This window comes from Camelus bactrianus, chromosome 32, assembly GCF_048773025.1.
Source record: "Camelus bactrianus isolate YW-2024 breed Bactrian camel chromosome 32, ASM4877302v1, whole genome shotgun sequence".
Classification (NCBI taxonomy): Eukaryota; Metazoa; Chordata; class Mammalia; order Artiodactyla; family Camelidae; genus Camelus; species Camelus bactrianus.
In genome coordinates, this window is record NC_133570.1 from 16,566,772 (window position 1) to 16,584,524 (window position 17,753).

The 17,753-nt window shown below is 53.1% G+C and overlaps 2 protein-coding genes across 6 annotated transcripts in view; both read left to right on the forward strand.

Moving 5' to 3' along the window:
- KIAA1671 (KIAA1671 ortholog) overlaps positions 1–5,117 on the forward strand; it is a 158,800-nt gene extending 153,683 nt beyond the window's left edge. For all 5 annotated transcript variants that reach the window (XM_074356217.1, XM_074356218.1, XM_074356220.1 and 2 more), the window contains one exon: positions 1–5,117. The gene's annotated coding sequence lies outside the window, so the exon portion shown is untranslated.
- A 153-nt stretch (positions 5,118–5,270) lies between these two features.
- CRYBB3 (crystallin beta B3) lies at positions 5,271–17,440 on the forward strand. Its single transcript, XM_045513907.2, has 5 exons — positions 5,271–8,865; positions 10,232–10,350; positions 11,322–11,454; positions 12,234–12,376; positions 13,528–17,440. The coding sequence occupies exons 1-5, from the start codon at positions 8,791–8,793 to the stop codon at positions 13,691–13,693; spliced, it is 636 nt and encodes a 211-aa protein (XP_045369863.1). The 5' UTR covers positions 5,271–8,790; the 3' UTR covers positions 13,694–17,440.
- The last annotated feature ends 313 nt before the right edge of the window (positions 17,441–17,753 follow it).

A 17,753-nucleotide genomic window follows, 5' to 3' on the forward strand; every position in this document is an offset into this window, starting at 1 on the left:
ACAGGGGACGCTGCCACGTCTGATGAACAAGCCTTAACTGTCAGAACCCGAAGACAAGGTCACGCTGCTGCGGTCCCCGCCTGTGCACGCCTGGTGGAGAACGCGGCCCAGGGCCCCCGCCCCTCGGCAGGCTCTCCCAGATGGATCGGGGCAGGCAGGCTCTCCCTCCACGAGCACTTGCACTGTCTCCCCGGACGGCGCTTCCGGCTGGGAAAGAAGCCAGGCGGCCCACAAATGTCCATGCTGGCGGTTTTGTGGGTTGTTTTTTTTTTTTTTTTTTAACGTAAAAATGTGCACTTCTGCCCGTTTTAGACCCCTGCAGCAGCTCCAGGAACACAGATGTAAGGCTGGACCGTCTCCCTGGGCCTCTTCCTCCCCCCCCCAGGGCCGCTCTTTTTGGAAAGGATGTTCCCAAGGAAAACGCAACCGTTCATTTCCTGCTGTGACCATGGCCCAAGGCAGTACCACCAGGCTGGGGGGTTTGATTGCTTTTTTGGCAAGATCCTTCTCCCTCTCGAAGATTCTTTCAACACACCCACCCTCGGTCTTTCAAGTGTATTCCTCCTTCCAGTGGGGCTGTGTGTGTAGCTGGCCTGTTCCATCGTACGTCATGTTTCGTTTGCTTTAGAAGGTGATAAAGCAATAATCCAGCCAACTTTCTTTGAAATTGGAGATGTATACATGTTTTTCTGTTAAAGAGCAGGAGCAGAGGTGTGTGAATAGTTTGCTTGAAGTATCCAATCATCTCAGGTTCTCTTATCCCTACCTAAGCTTTTAAAAAATTCTCATTGTCACCCTTGTGTCCATTTTCCTGGTTCCTTTTCATTTGAGCTCTGATGTCTATGGGGTGACCTTTGTCCCTTGGCCTCAAGGGTTCAAAAACTGCAGCCCAGATGGCAGTGCCTTTTTCTCTCAAACATCAGACACACCCCGAGACTTTCTCCAAAGTCCTTCTCTGAATGCGACCTGAGCTGCTGGCATGGAAGAACTACCCCCAGTTGGCCTCAGAGCAAACATGTGAATGAGGGGTACTTTTTGTTTCTTCTCACCTCTTCTTTCTACCCACCCTCCCCCGAGTTCTACCTGACCAGGTGCTTTTTCTAGGTCCAAAATGCAGGAAAGGAGAGTCTTGCTTAAAGTCCTTTTCTGGAGGGGAGCCTCCTAGTCCCCAGGCCAGGGACTCTGGACAGACATGCTGGATGCCAGGTGACCAAGTGTAGGCTTGCCTCGCCTCTTCTTTTCTTGCCAACTCTAAGCTCATTCCCAGGAATCTCCAAGACCTCTGGGGTCTCCAGCCACTGTCTACTCTGTCCCTTTTTTTTTTTGGAAATCCTCCACACCAGCCTCCCCCACCTCTTAAGCCCAAGGCTCCAGCAAACAACTCAGAGATGGCTGGCCCACCCGCCATGCCTGGAATTGCCATAAACTTCGTGCCAACCTTGCCCAGGAGACACCCATCTGTGAGAAAGATGCTTGGACAGTTCGCAGGGCAGCCTCTGACTGCTGAGGGGTGCTGGGGCTGAGTTTCCTAATGGATCTGTGCCCGGCACTAGACTTCCCCAGAGGTGAAAAATCTCTTTTGATAAATCCGCTCTTTGCAAATGGTGTCAAAACCTGCATCCCTTCTCCCTGGCCACCTCTCCTAGAGTCTCCATCTGTCTCCCCAGTTCCTCTTCCTCCCTTATCTCCCTCACCACCTCTTCTCTCTCTTGGGGGTGACAGGATGGAGACCAATCCTGTCTCTCCAGGTTAAGGCAAACGCCTGGGCCGTGGGGAGTTGTGGTCCAGCACCACGGACAGCGACTGCAGCCCCCCCCCCCGACCCCCACCCCACCCCACCCCCCACCTCCCCGAATCCTGTCTACTGAGCTTTGGCCACTGGATGGGCAATTTTTGGAGCCTTTCACCTGCCCAGCCTTGTGCATCTGGAAGCCTCATGCTTCTGTGTCTGCAGGTTTGGCCCTGCTTGATCATGGTTTGTCTTCTCTTCATTCCCTGAGTTAGTGGCCAGTCCGTTCTCTCTGGCCATTGAGGGATTTAATCAGTTGATTTTTCTTTCTTATTTTTTAAAGATCCAGTTCACATTTTATTTCAGTTTTGATGTAGTGGCTTTCTGGGTCAGCAGGTTCCCTTTAAAAGACCCAACTTCTTTTCTTGACTGCCATCTTTCTTTGTCTTTCTCAAGGTGCAGAGGGCCCCTCGGTACCACCTTAGGCAGTAGGAAGTGACCTGCTCTGTTTGGTTAGTACGTTGACACTCACCGTGCAAAACGCTCAGTTTTGAATGAGTCATGTTTCAGCCTAGATACACCCAACAGGAAAGAAAAACACTTGAAAACGAGATTGAACTGCAGATCTTCTACCTAACCTCCCACACCTGGCTTGGAACTCAAAATCCATTTAATTCCTTGGTGATGAGGACGTACAAAGTCCACCCCCCTCGGAACTGACCACAGTAGCCTCGTCCCTCCACTGCAGACAATCACAGTGGGTCAGGAGTGGCCCACTTAATGCAGGCTCCCGTGAGCTCTGGCTCCTGTGACCTCTGGCTCCCGTGACCTCTGCCTCCCGTGACGATGACCCATGCAATGAAGTTAGCTGCAGCTGATGCTCGGAGCCTCTGCAGATAGCTGGGCAAATGGGTTATTTATTTCTCCTCTGTCTAAACTGGGTGAGCTCTTGGGGGGCTAAGCAAGGGGTTGCGTGCTAGTTTCTTGAGTTTGCTTGGAGCCACCTTTGGAAATCTGTCTCCTTTCAAAGTAACTTACTATGCCTTAATTATTTGTATGCAATTAAGTCACCTGCCCTCATCCAGCCCTCCTCCCCTGGGCCTTTGGCTTTCTTTAAATGAGAGTTTTATACAGAATGCGTCAAAACTAAGATGGGTGATTTTTTAAAGTATAATCTCTCTCTCTCTCCCTCCCTTCCTCGCCCCGCCTCCCCACACCCCTTTTGCACATCAGCATTTTGATGGCTGGTCTTTTGATAAGTCTGTATCTTTTTCCCTCCAGTAGACCCCCTTCTTCATAGTCCCTTGCCTAATGTAACAGAAGCCTTTGGCCTGTAAAATTCCATGGCGTGGCCTCCAAAATCAGTGTTGTGGAGACTCCCTCAGTGCCACCAGAGAAATTCCAGTGGAACAGAAGCCTCGCGGTGTTTAGAACGTTGGAGGTTCTGAGTGACACTGACCTGACAGCCTCGTGTCATCGAGGATTCGGGGAAAGGACAATCAGATGGGGGAGGTTTTGCAGGGGACAAGCTGAGTCATGTACTTTCAAGCAAATGTGTTTTCCTTTGGAAGTGAGGCCAAGTGTAGGTATCTCCAAAGAGCAAGAGTAGAAATAAGCCTAAGCCTGAGGTCCTATACCTTAGAGGCTGCCAGGGGATTTGGAAAAACTTTAGGCATGACTTCCCAGAAGAAGACCTCAGCTGCTCCCACCTGGTGCTGACAGCTGCCTTGTCCATTTACGCAATTTTTCATCGCGATGCCCCCGGATTGCCCCAGGAGCTAGGCATAATTACAAAGCGAGACACCCACAGGCGTGCGGTCAGAGCACCTCCAGAACTCTTACAGGTGACTCGGGCCTGCATGGAAGACGGAGCCCCCCTCCCCCCATGGAGAGGGCTCTCAAGGCAACCTCTCCCTCCGCAGTTTCTGCTTCTCCTCCTCAACCCCTGAGGCCCCTCCCACACAGCCCTGTCCCTTCGTATAAGAAGTGAGATGACTGTTGCCTCGATGTAAAGTGGCATTTCAGGGCGAGGTCTGCGGGGAGGTGGGAGAAAAAGCATTATCCACTGGGAATTGCACCCCATCCCCCCAATTTAAGCCATTGAGAGTCACTACAGTAACAAAGACTTCTTAGCCTCGGGGTCTTTCCTCCTCCAAAAAGTGCTAAAACAGGAACCCCCCCAAAAAAAGCCCATGGCATCTGATTCCATGGGGTAGAAGGGACAGTATTAAGGTGGGGGGAGCCACTTAAAGGAGGCAGGACCCACTCCACGTCTGATAGGAGATCCACCTTGCACTCCATCCCCTTACAGAGGGGTGGATCCGAGCCCTGTGCTGAGAAGCTGCTAGGAGTCACCCTGCTGGACTTCTGGGCAAGCCCAGGGTCTGGAAATGTAGAGCCACACAGAAAGCAAGTGGGCTTGGATGTGCCGGGTCTTAGCCGATCTGTGTCTCCCTTGGCCCCACCACCTCTCCAGAGATTTTTCTTTTGTCTGTGTTGATACGTGCAGGGAGGGGGCCAGAAAGCCAGGTTAGTTCTGGAAAGTCAGCCTGAGATTTCTGGCAAGGTGAACCTCGCAGTCCCCTCCCTTGTCCTCCCAGAATCTCCTTAAATTGTTACCCTCGCACCTGGTGCCACATCATCTAAGGCATCAGCCCTGGCGCTTTTATGACAATCTCCAGTGGCGTCACATCTGCTTACAGAAAAGTGATGCCATTGTCTGCAGAAGAATTTGAGCTTTTTAATGATCTCCCACGCAGCCTTATAGATCCTGTAAATAGGGGGCTCGCAAAAGTCATCCATCATGTATGGAAGATATTTTGTACCATGGTGTTTCCTAAATCATAGCCTACAAGTCATGCACTTCCCAGATAATTACAGTCCTCAAAATGCTTTGTAAGATGGGGAAGCTGGAAATATACATACGTACGACACTCTGTTTTCCTAACCTTTCTTCGGGGTCCCTTCCTCGGATATCTGAGTCATGATGGGAACACGAGTCCTGGGTGCAGGACAGTTGGTGCCTCCTGCCAGCTGGGCTCCTTGTAGTTGCCTTATGAACTCACAGGCTCTCAGAGTTCTGAACGGAAGGCGGTCGAGGGGCAGGCACTTTATCCAATCCCAGAAAGGGTCTCTAACCATGTGACTGAGAATTCATCTAGAGAAACCTATATTTTTAACATTAAAACAAACGGGGGCTTCCCGGACCTCACAGAGTGCTGGATGTCTACAAGTGCTTTTATATTTTGTAACTGCAAAGAGGTTTCCTGCGCACAGAAGAGCAGTTGGGAGTCTGGTCGACTGCCCTGAAACAAACTGACCTCTGCATGTACAAAGATGTTGCATTCAGACTACGAAAACAGCAAATAAAGCTTTGACGCGAGCTGCACTGGAGAAGTGGGCGTGTCGGTGTGTGGATGAATGGGCGGCCCCACGCACGCATGCCTGTCACCAGCTGAGTCAGTCTCTCCTCTGTGCTGAGCTGGGGGCCAGGCAGCGGGAGGGCGTAGCGGGGGTCCTGGGAGAGGGGCCCCGTGGACACAAAGCAGGATGTCCATACAACGTGGGGTTGAATCCTCATTCTGACTCCGAGGTGTTTCTGAACCCCCACCATTCTCCAAAATAGGGGTGGTGACGGCGACATTAGTGGACAAAAGGTTAAGGCAGCGGTTCTCAGGTGGGTGGATTTTGCCCCTGTGGACATCAACTGGCAATGACAGGAGACATTTTTGGTTATCACAGTGGGGTAGGGCATTGCCAAGGGCAACTAGTGGGAAGAGGCAAAGGATGCTGGTAAAATCCCACACTGCACAGGACAGCCTTCCCCAATCCATCATCACAAAGAATGATCCAGCCCCAAATGGCAATAGTGCCGACTAGTTGAGAATCTGGGCACATAGTAGGTCTTCAGGATCTAAGGAACTGATAGTGGGGGGAGTCACACCTGATAGGCTGTCCCCACCACTGACTTTCCCCTTAGAGTCCCCGCAAGTGGCCACTGAATCCCAGGTTAAAGGGTTGAAACCAGCTGTGTTTTCCATGAGCACCTTCAGGAAGTAGCCCCTTGTCTGAAATGGTCATTAGTAGGAGGGATCTTCAGTGAGTAGAAGTAATAAAGTAACAAAAATGAGTGCTTTGCTTTCCTCATCTCTCAATGGTTGGAGTAAGCATCTCCATTCACAGGTGAGGAGGCTGTAGCTCTGACTTTCAGTAAGTCATCCAAGGTCACCCAGCTCCACCTGTTTCCAGAGTCCAGCTGTCACTCACATGTCCAGGGGTACAGGGGTCTTGGGTCCTGCCTCTGACCGGGCTCGCTGTAAAATGAACGCTGAACGTGATTTTCACCTTTTGCCTTTTTTCATAAAAGCAAAAAAAATCTCTCCAGATTCCTTTCGGTTAGAGAAAACAAGTACTAATTAACGTAGGTCTTCCATAAAAGCAAAATGGCCTAAAAGCAGGAGAATTCTGTAGCTATCACGGGTGAAGTTTTACTTTGTTAGACACACACACACACACACACAATGCCTGGATTTTTTTTTTTTTTTTGTCATAAATAAGACGACTGTGATGATCATCTTTATTTCTGTTGAGGCTAAGACCTGGGTCCTGGAGCAGGCCAGCCCCTCCTTCTCTCTCCTGTGTGACCCTGGGTAAGTGACTTCACCTCTCTGAACTCAAGTTTCCCCCTCTATAAAGTGGGGATCTGAATTCCTCCCCTAGAGAAGGCAGCATGAGGACTGAACACAATGCTTGTGAAGCTAGCAGAGTGCAGTGCACATAGTAGGTCTTCAATAAATGGTCACTGTTATTTGTATATGCCTTCTTTTTATATATTTTTTCTTTTTTAATTGAAGTATAGTTGATTCATAGCAAAAAGCAATGCATTCTTTTTCATATTCTTTTCTATTATAGGTTATTACAAGTTACTAAATATAATTTCCTGTGCTATACTGTTGTCATATATGCTTTCTGTATAAAGAAACTGAATCTTTTTTTTAATCACCAATGCAACTCAGTTGACTGCTGGAAATATTCACAATATAGGGGTAATGTTAAGCACATGCTTTAGACATTTTTGAAGATTGCAAAACAGACGAGTGAGTCTCATAGTGCCTGGCATAGCAAATGTTTGATAATTGTTATTTTTTTTTTATTATCAACATAATTTATTTTACCAACATTTATTGTTGGATTTCTACTTGATTTCCAATACTTTCATACTTGAAACAGCTCTGTGAAAAACGTCCTTGTCTGACTGTCTGTGTGTATGTGTGTATGTCTAAGAAGATGCGTCTTTGCTGGGTCTGTTACAACTTCCCGTGGGAATGGCTGGAAGGACTAACATCCAATGTGGAGGGTATTTTGGGGTCATTGGACTTAACATTTAGGCCACATGGCACATGGGAAGATGGAGAGATTCCAGGGCCCCTGGCTTCAGGCACTGGCGCCATGGCAAGGATGCCACGCACCCAACAGGAAGACAAGGAAAGGGAGTTGGGGGGCCCTGGGGAGCTTTCCGCCCTGAAGCCCCCCTCCCGGTGCTGTCGGGCTGCCCACAGAGCTGATGTGGTCTGTCTGCCCCCCAGGAAGTAACCAGAGGCCACGGCTGAGGACACACAGGCACGGGGGCCTCCCTGGCCCTGCTATTGGGATGAAATGGCCCGAGCGGAATCGGGCAGACAGGGCGCAGCCTCAGCAAGCCAGGATGTGCTGGGCTGTCAGAAAGCGCCCTTAAATAGGGCGCACCTTGCGGCAGCAGGCTGAGTCTGCAGACGGTGCAACCCCTCGGTTCTTCCCAAGGCGACTGCAACAGGTTCACTCTGGGATTCGGGGACTGAGGGGCAGGTGGCCCCCAGAGGGGCATGCTCGGCTGGCCCCCTGCGCAAACTTGAGGGCTGGAGCTGAGAGCGAGGGCCCAGGACAGCCACCAAGGCCAGGGTCGAGCCCTTGGGCTGGAGCTCCAGCAGGAGGGCTGCAAAGACTGAGCAGAGCTGGGGAAGGGGAGTGGGCAAACTGGAGGGCTGCCACATCTCCTGAGAGGCCTCCTGCTGAGGCTGGACACGGGCAGGAAGACAACCCGTGGGCCGTGCATCACTGGGCCCGTGTCCAGAGTAGCTACTCCCAGGAGTGGGGGGTGCAGGAGGCGTGGCTGGGCAGCAGGGGTGGGGTGTAGCTGTGGTTCCCTAGGGACACTGTGGACGTCTGCAGTGGGCATGCATGTGTGCGGGGGAGTGGAGGGGTAGGCTGTGTTTGTGCAGCAGGTGGGAAGTGACCGTGTCCAATGACCGTGGGAGCCTGTGTGAGTGTGTGTGTGCCCGTGTGTGTGCTGCCAAACAGGAAAACTGCCCCGTGTGTCTGCGTGTGCAGCATCATGAGAATCCTTGCACGTGACCGCTGCAGGCTGGGTGTTGTGTGGCACAGCGCCTAGGGATGAGGGTCTGTCTGCCGGGCTCCGTTTGTGACTGTGTCTCTTTAAGTGACTGGGACACAGTCAGTCCTCCAGAAACACATAGGGAGTGAATAACTGAATGCAGAGAAAGGGGGCTGGAGGGGGTGTCCCATGCCTTCTCTAGATGTCCATCTGTCTGTCCATCTGCCACCACTCTGTTCTGTTCATCCCTGTCAGCCAGCACAGGGCCAGGCACCAACTAGGTTCTCACGAAACCTTTGGCAAATGAAGTAATCAGAGAACAAAAGACTACTGCTTGGGGTGCGGAAGTAGGAGATGTCCCAGTGGAGGAAGCCCAGTGGAGGGGTCTGGAGGTGCCGTGTCCGCACAGAGCTCCGGGTGCAAGGAAGGGCCCAATCCCAGCCTCACCTCCCTGGGACTTGGGATTCCCCTCTGTAAAATGGGGGCCCTGATCCCCCTGTCCCCGTCCCTGGGGTCCCTAGTATGAGCTCCGTGGATGTTTGCTGAGTGACTGAACGACCGACTGTAGGTTGTGAGTAATGACCTCATCTCAGAGGCAGCCAGGTTCTGTAGCTCAGCCTCGACGCCAATCACATCGACACCTGGTTTCGCCCGTTCTCCTTTGATTGAAGCCACAGGTGTTCCCGGCAGGATGGCGGAGCAGCACAGTGCCCCGGAGCAGGCTGCCGCTGGCAAGAGTCATGGAGGCCTCGGAGGCAGCTACAAGGTACCAGGAGGGAGGGGTTCTGACGGCTCTGGGCCCAGGGCTGCTCTTGGTCCTCGGGGCCAAGTTGGCCAGGCCACCTCTCTCCAGAAAGGAGCAGCAGCCCTTCCAGCCAGCCGGGACCAGGAGGAGTCCTCAGCTTTCTGCTGTAAACTCACGTCCTGGCTCTGCTGCATCCTTCCTCTTCTGTGTCCTCGTATGCAAAATGAAACCCATCACCCACACCCTGTCGGTTCCAGTGGGGCACAGAGGTTTCAGGAGACCCAGCGCTGACTCTCCTTCCTGCCTCAGTTCCTGGCCCGCTCTGGGCCTCAACAGCCCCGACTTTAAAATGGGAACAGTATCCAGACTTAGTCCCCGGAGCTGGTGTGAGAGCTAAATACCATGGCCAGCTAATGGAGAATCCGAGAGCTGGGGTTTGTTGGCGCTGTCCTTTCCAAACTATCCTGGGGTCTGAGGCTGAGTTGACAAAGGAGGTAAAACTAGGGGCTTTAACCAGAGTGGGGGATACCGAGAGGGAAGAGCCTGCCTGGCGCTGGGCTTGATTCCTGCCTGATCCTCTGTTTCCCTCCTGGGAGAGCGCAGGGTTGGTCTAGTGACCCCGGTGGGCCTTGGCAAATGCCCAGAGGCAGCTGCCCACTGGGAACTGGGTATCACTGCCGGACCTTCCTGGCTCCTTTTGACATATGTGCTCGGGAGAAAAGAGCCGGCTGACTTATTGAATCCGGTGCCTCCGCTTAGTTTGCCGTGCAGCCCAGGACCCTTTCTGAGCCTCCCTTGACCCTTCTTATAAAATGACCAGAGCTGATGTTCCCCAGGGACCTTCTACAGAGACAGCTTGTGCTTCTAGGCAGATGAAGGAGGCAAAACCTTCCTCAGCCTTTGCAACTCCTTCCACTGAGGTTTAGGGACAGGCAGAAGTCAACTGTTGCAAACTGGGGTTTCAATTGTCCTGCAAGGGGCTTTTTAAAGGGAGAAATTTCATCCTAAGGAAATAGTACAGATTTCTGGCTTCTCTTGAAAAAATTTAGAACAGGGCCCACAATCCCTCCTGACCACAGCGGCTTTATTTCCCTACAGTCTTCCCAATGGTCATTTCGGTCATTCCGCTTTACTGGATTCTGCACTGACTCCAGCCAGATAGCCGAGTTGCAATCCCTAGTTTAATTGAGGTTCCTGGAGGTGTTCCCCTCCGTGGCCACCAGAGGGCAGGGCAGGCCTGCAGCCGTGCCGGCTTCAGGCCTGTAAAGAGCAGAGCTGATGGAGCGGATGGTGGTACCTCCCTAGAACACCCTAAGGACTGGGCAGAACAGGGGCTGAGGCTGGGACCCCCCGCCAAGGTGGGACACTCAGGAGGCTGCCCTTCCAGGTGATCGTGTACGAAATGGAGAACTTCCAGGGCAAGCGGTGCGAGCTCTCGGCCGAGTGCCCCAACCTGACGGAAAGCCTGCTGGAGAAAGTGGGCTCCATCCAAGTGGAGTCGGGACCGTGAGTACCTGGGCCCCTGGCCCCTCCTCACAGCCCTGAGCTCTCTGGGGGTCAGGAGGTCCAGGACCCAGCTCTAGATCTGCTGTGGGGCCTTAGGCAACTCCCTCCCCATCTCTGGCCTCACTTCTCCCACCTGTAAAATGACAGCATTGAATTGTGATTCTCTTAGAATTCTTCTATCTCTCCATCACTGGGATCTGTAGCAGGGGCGCCGGGGAGAGAGGACAGAGGAAGACACCCCAGCACCTAGCTCAGTGCCAGACTACTGGCATTTAATGGTTATAATTTTAATAGTAATGATACCACCTCAAATGGAACGTGCCTTATGTCACTGAATCCCCACAACTGCCCCACTTGACAGATGAGGAAACTGAGGCTGGAGTAGTTGAGTGTCCCGTTCGTGTGCACGTGACAAGCAGGAATCCCAGCTGGACCCTGAATTCTCGTCTTCAGGTGGGAAGTCCAGGCTCTGGCACTAACCACCTGGGTGAACCTGGTGGGGTGCTTCACCCTCTGGGCCTCTGTTTTCTCGTCTGTCAACTGGGGACAACAAGGGTTACCTTCAGAAAGAGTTTCTGTGAAAATGAATGGAAGGATGCACATAAATAATAACAACATAATAGTAATAATAATAACAAGAAGGAGAAGGAAGAAGAGGAGGAGGAGGAGTTGGCTGTGTAATACCTACGTGTACCAGGCATTGCATTCAAAACGTTTCTGAGCAGCCTACACAGAGGCTGCACATGAAATAAATTTTCAATATTATTTCCCAGGATGATTTTCTGGCTCAGAGTCTCAGCTCCCAGTATGGCCTAGTAGCTCCCTCGATATCAGGACCAGGGGTCCATAGTAGGTCTGGAGGGAGTGTGTGGGGTCAAAGGTCGGCAGCTCTTCGCCACCCCCCCCCCTTCACTAGACTTGGGTCCTCTCTCAGGGCAGCAGAGGTGACCCAGGCCGCTCTCCTCCTGCAGGTGGCTGGCGTTTGAGTGCAGGGCCTTCCGCGGGGAGCAGTTCGTCCTGGAGAAGGGGGATTACCCTCGCTGGGACGCCTGGTCCAACAGCCACCATAGTGACAGCCTCCTGTCCCTCCGGCCTCTGCACATTGTGAGTACAGCTCCTGGCAGCAAGATGCTCCTGTCACAAGCTCAGCCCAGGGGCTTAGCTGGTGTGGACGTGGCCTGGGAAAAGCCCTCATTCTTTCTGACCTAAATGGTGGTGTGGGACAGGAAGTTGGCTATTGAATGGGCACTGGGCTGGGGGGTCAGGAGACCAGGATTTTCATCTTGAATTAGCCAGCAGGACACTGGCACATCCCTCTGTAACCCTAGTAAAGTTATGAGCCACGTGGTCCAGTCAAAGACACACGGCCTGGAAAAGAGCTTCAGAAATAACTGCAAAACCAGCTCCGGTCCTTTACTTATGTTTCTCAAACACCTGAAAGAGGCTCGGTCCACGGTGACACTTTACAATGTCGCTCTTCTGTCCCCACTACTGCACCCACACTCAGCCACTGCTCCGGCCCTTCCTCCTTGTCACAGAGCAGATGCTCCTTGGGAGGGATCGGGGGCGGACAGCTGGGCACACCAACTCAGAATCTGGTTTCATAAAGAGGGAATGTTCCTACATTAATAATAATTCTGGTCTCCTGCCACCCTCTCTGTGCCTCAGTTTCCCCATCTGCTAAATGATGGAGTTTAACAGGACCTGAAAGTTTCCTCACCCACCCCCCTTCCTTGTTTTGGTGGCTCTCTGGCTCTGAGATTCCTAAGGAGGCCAGCTCTCGGGGTTATTTTGTGGTGACTTGACTCCCCTGCATCTGGAGCCTCCCTGGACCCTGTTCCGGGCATGGGAGCAACCGGTTCACCCCATGGTCTTGCCCCCAGGATGGCCCGGATCACAAGCTGCATCTGTTTGAGAACCCAGCTTTCAGTGGCCGCAAGATGGAGATCGTGGACGATGATGTGCCCAGCCTCTGGGCTCATGGCTTCCAGGACCGTGTGGCGAGCGTCCGGGCCATCAACGGGACGTAAGGGACCCAGCCCCACTCTTGCCCCTGCCCTGTCCTCCAGTTAGTCTCGCCTCTGGCTCCAAACAGAATCTCTGTTCACGGTTTCCTACACAGTTGACATTTCTGCTCCTCTGGGTCTGCAGGCCCTTCATTCAAGTCAGTGCTCCTGCATCATCCTTGCTCAAAGCCCCGTTCAAGAGCCCCAGGTGTTCAACTGCTTGCACTTTTGAACCACTGGATTCCCAGGAAGCCTTGACTTAAGTGAAATATGTTCCACCTACCTGTCTCCATCAAAGCCTTCACTCCTTTTCTGAACATCCCTAGGCCTTTGAACTCTTATTATCTTTCCTTTTCATAGTCCTTGTCCTTCTTACCAGGGGGCCCAGCATATATGTAGGTGTGCCCTGAGTAGTACATAGGAGAGCAGGCTCATCACCTCCCTCCTTCTAGGCTTGATATCTCTGTTAATGCAACCATAGGATCATCTTCCCTTTGTCAGTGACTACATCTCACTTGGGGGCTTGTGATCTAGGGGTGGAGCCTTGAAATGTGCCACCTCTTCCTGATAATAATTTATTCAGCAACTGTTTCCTGAACATCTGTGATGTGCAGGGCACGGAGGCAACAAGAACCACACAACTCCTCCCTCAGGGATTTCACGGTCTGATAGGGAGAGAGGGAAATATGTATTCACAATTCACTGTGATCAGGATTGTAAAGGGGGATGTTCTGGGAGTCCTGATGAGGCACTTGATTCAGCCTGGGGGAATCAGGGAGGGCTTTCTGGAGGAGGAGATAACCTAACTGAGATGTAAAGGATGGTAATGAAAGAGGGGATGAAATAAGGATGAGGCAAGGAAAAGCATTCCAGGCAGGAGGAACAGCATGTGTAAAGGCTCAGAGACATGCAGGTTCAGGGAGAGAAGAATAAGGCAGGCTGGAGTGTGGGGTGTAAAGAAGGAATGAGAGGTGAGGCTAGAGGCGTTTAGTGAGGGATCCTGTGAGCAGGGCTGAGTTTGAATTCATCCCAAGGGCACTGGGGGTCCAAGGAGGGACTTAGGCAGGTGGAGAGAGAGCATGGTCAGGTGCTGGCTTTAAAAGACTCGGTCTGGCTGGAGGCAAGACACTGGTGGCTGGCCGTGCTGACCCCAGCCTCGGTGTCCCCGCAGGTGGGTTGGCTACGAGTTCCCCGGCTACCGCGGGCGCCAGTACGTGTTTGAGCGGGGCGAGTACCGCCACTGGAACGAGTGGGACGCCAACCAGCCGCAGCTGCAGTCCGTGCGCCGCATCCGCGACCAGAAGTGGCACAAACGGGGCTGCTTCCTCAGCAGCTGAAGGGCGCCCAGGCCCCAGTGGCCCAGGCCCGCCCTGGGGGGCAGCGAGGGCAAGAAGAGGAGGCTCCAGGGCCGGGGTGAGGGCCTGCCTGGCCACCCTTCCCCAGAATCTGCTCAATAAAGCCTGGGGCCGGTCCCCGACCTGCCATGTTCCTCCGCATCACTTCTTGACGGGGCCAGGCCCGGGTAGAGCCCGCGGGAGGGGCAGAATACCGGGGGGGGGGGGGCAGGGCTTGAGGGCTCTGAGAGCCCCACGGGAGGGCTGTGAGCCGCGCTCCTGCTCCAGCCTCCAGTCCTTATCAGTCCACATGCACATCCTGCCCTGATCTTGTGTTTGTCGGCCTGTGTGTGTCTCCATCTGCCAGTCCATCCGTCCATCCTTCTAGTCTTCCTTCCATATTTCTGTTTTTTCTCATTGATTTATCCATCCCTCCTTCTACCCGCACATTTTTCTATTCATTCTTCCATCCCTCCGTACAGGTCCGTCCATCCACCATCCTTCCCTCCCTCCCTCCCCCCATATCTTCCTTCCATCCCTCCATCCATTCCTCCCCCTGTCCATCCATCCATCCTCCATCCCTCCATACCCTTCCTTTCACCTATTAATTCACCCACCCTTCCATCCATCCTTCCTCTCTCCCATCCATCTATCCATCATTCCCCACTCCGTCTCTCTGCCAGCCTCGATTTTCATCAACCTACTCAGCAAATGACAGGCCCTGTTCAAGTTCACGCAAGTGAACAAAACAAAGTCTCGCCCTCACAGTTCCCACGTTCTATGAGAAGGACAGAACATAAATGAACAAGTAAATATTGAATAGGACATCAGGAGATGGAGAGGGCTAAGGACAAGAAAGCAGGGTATAAGGATGAGGGGTGATGGTTTGAGAACTCTGCTCTGAGGAGGTGACGTTTGAGCTCAGGCATGAAGGAGTCATGAGGACGTTCCAGGCAGAGGAAGAACAGATGGGAAGTATCGTAGGCAGGAGTATGGCTGAGTGATGGAGACAAGCAAGGAGGCCCCAGGTCTGGAAAGAGCTAAGTGAGAGATGGGGAGGGGGGTCAGAGAAGGTGTGGGGTCAGTATTTAGGGCTCTACAGATTCTGGGAAACTCTGACTCTTCTCTGGGTGGTGGGAGCCATGGAGAGTTTGAACGAAATAAGACATGATCCGCCTTTGGGTTTAATACGATGACTCTGGCCGTGGCTCAGAGCAGTGACCGCGGGGCCAAAGGGGACGTGGGGAGACTGCCGGGGGCACCTGCAGAGATTCAGGTGAGCCAGGATGCTGTTGTGCCCCGGACTGTTTCTCTTCCTTGCATCAGTAAATGTCTGCCTGCCCAGAGGTCTTCTGCAGCCTCAGCTTCGGGGCTGAGCCCCATCCCCTCCCACCTCCGAGCATCCCTGCCCTGAGCCTCAGTGGCTTCATCTGGCCTAAGGGGGGGCACCACGGCAGTGCCAGGTATACGTGTGAGTCCCCATGCCCCCAGTGGGAAGAGGTGGGGAGTCTCCCCTCTGGCAGTCATGTGACAGCTGGCTTCCCGCAGGCCCAGAGACCAGCCCCCGCCCCTCCCACCTCCACGAGCGAACCCTGACTTTGTTTCCCTGTCGTACCCGGAGCCTGTCCCAGCCACCTACAGCCTCCCCACGCTGACGCAGCTGGTGTGTGGGAGGCCTGTGGGGGCCCCGTTAAAAAATAATACAGTCATTTCAGCCCACGTGTTTAAAAAACTAGGCCCAGCCAAGAAATCACCTTGAATTACTTTTACTTTGGTGTGTAGGGGAGCGCCGGGGTGGGGCCTCAGGCTCGGGTGGGTGAGGGATGCCCAGCAAGGAGGCAGGTGAAAGGCAGGAGCTGACTCCCCCGACGGGGGCGGGGGGGGGCGGCAACACCCACCCCTCCTCGCCCCTTCCTCCCCCACGACCCACTCCTTCCTCCCGCTCACAGAGAGGCCTTATTAAACTTCATAAACCAGGGCTTACTGAATGCCAGACCCAGCGAGGGGGCCTTTTCTACATCACCGCATTGAATGGTAACGACGCCCTTGGAAGGCGGGCACGTTATCAAGCCTGTTTAACAGATGAGGGAACTGAGGTTCAGAGAGGCCGTACCACCTCCCCAGGGCGGCACAGGCAGGGAGCGGTAGAGCTGTTTGCACGAGGCGCTAGACCATCCGTTCCTGAGCCCCGGCCCCCTTTCCCCTCCCACTCTGACGTATCTGTCAGGGGCAGGGAGCCATCACGGGAAAGGAAACAGCAGCAACTATCAGAGCAGTAGTAACAGTGGCCACGCTACCCCCCCCCCCACTTCACCGAGCCCACGGCTGCTTTCCTGTATTCTCTCTAATCAAGGGGGGGGTGATAATGACCCCCATTTGCAGAGAGGGAAAATGAGGCCCAGGGTGCTGAAATAAATTGCCAGACTCGTTCAGGCTCTGGAGCTGGGCTGATTCTAAAGGTGGGGTTCAGCTGGGCCCCCACATCCAGGGCAGACCCAGGAGGTCGCTGATGTCCCAGTGACTCTGCCTAAAGCCCAAACCCATAATAACCGGCTGTGTCAAGGTTCGCTTGCTCTCTGCAAGGACTCCCAAGCGTTACCGATTCAGTCCTCCTCAAGCCCATGGAAGCACAGAGAGGGGGAGCCGACTGCAGAAGTCACACAGCCAGCGAGCGGCAGAGCGGGGATCTGACCCCAGGCCTGCTTGATTCCAAAAGGCTGCTCTGAACTCCAGCCTAGACTCAAATTCCGGCTAAGGCAGGGGCAGAGCCTGAGCAGGACAGTGAAACAAAAACATCCCTCAGCGACAAAAGGGCAACGTTCAGGGCCAGGAAATCACTTTCCCTAATTGAGAGGCAGTGTAGACTAATGGTTAGAGGCAGTCCAAGTGAACTGATTAGCGGGATTAGAGGCAGTGTGACTGAGAGGGGCCTTTGATCCACATCACCTGGGTTCCTTCCTGGCTCCATCACTTACTGTGTGTCTCTGGGGAAGTTACTTAAGCTCTCTGTGCCTCAGTCTCCTAGTCTGTAATGTGAATTAATAACACTGCCTATCTCTTTGGTTAAGTATTAACCTAAGTTTACTGTGCAGAAAGGGATGAGAACAACAGATGAAAAAGTGTGGGCTCATCATCATCATTAAAAGCGATGACCCCAGAGATGAGCTCCAAGGTTGTGTGGAGCAGAGAGAGTTTCCAGCTACTCAATAATGTGGCTTCATCCTAAGGACGCCAGTGCAAGCAAGGAGAGATGGAGACCAGGCTCCGCAGCAGGCTCGGGGAATCCAAGCTGTGATGAGGCTTCGTGGGGAGAATAGGGCCCGAGGGTGAGGAGGACTCATGGAGACAGGACTGCAGCTCAAAGACTCTCGGGAGCTGGGCGGCAGGCTCTGTGGGCATTCTCCTTGGGGTCCACCATTGGCAAGTCTCAGTGAGCGCATCCCCCATGCCTGGCTCTCTTAGGGTCCTCTTGCCACTCCCTGCTGCCAGCTGCCCCCTCTCTCCAGTGGTTATCCTGTACGTCTTTTATCTGCCCCTGGATGGTAGGGGTGCTCCCCCATATCCCTTAGAACTTACAGCGGTGGTGTGTGAGCATCACTTCTGGCAACCAGCATCTGCATGTCCCGGGGGGAAGCCGGAATTCTGGGAAATTAACACCTACCAGGAGCAGCCTTTTTCCAATGGCTACCGGGAATCAGCATATAAATACCCTCAGCTCCCTACCCTCAGCTGGGAACTTGACCAACCATGCATCCCCATTTTGGAAAATCATGGAGTTCGTGACAATGTTGCCTGCCATGTTTGCATCACCAATAAATCACCTCCGGGTCAACCTGCATGTCTGGCTGTATTATGTTCAACATGATTCTCCACAGGCATATGAAAATGTCAAACGTTCATTTCGATATTACCTTCTTATCCAAAATTGTCCATTGTAAGTAGCACAAATATCCAGGTCCTTGTGTGCATCATTCTGGTATAGCTGTGTCCAAGCCTTTAGGTATTGAAATATATTACGCTACATTGCATTTTATTATCCTTTTATATTATAGTTAGGACATTT

Bases quoted from the DNA above. Each gene is read 5' to 3' on its own strand.
- CRYBB3 (XM_045513907.2), top strand. From the start codon at position 8,791: ATGGCGGAGCAGCACAGTGCCCCGGAGCAGGCTGCCGCTGGCAAGAGT. The intron at 10,351-11,321 runs GTGAGTACCTGG...CTCCTCCTGCAG, and splicing joins ATCCAAGTGGAGTCGGGACC to GTGGCTGGCGTTTGAGTGCA. The intron at 11,455-12,233 runs GTGAGTACAGCT...TCTTGCCCCCAG, and splicing joins CCCTCCGGCCTCTGCACATT to GATGGCCCGGATCACAAGCT.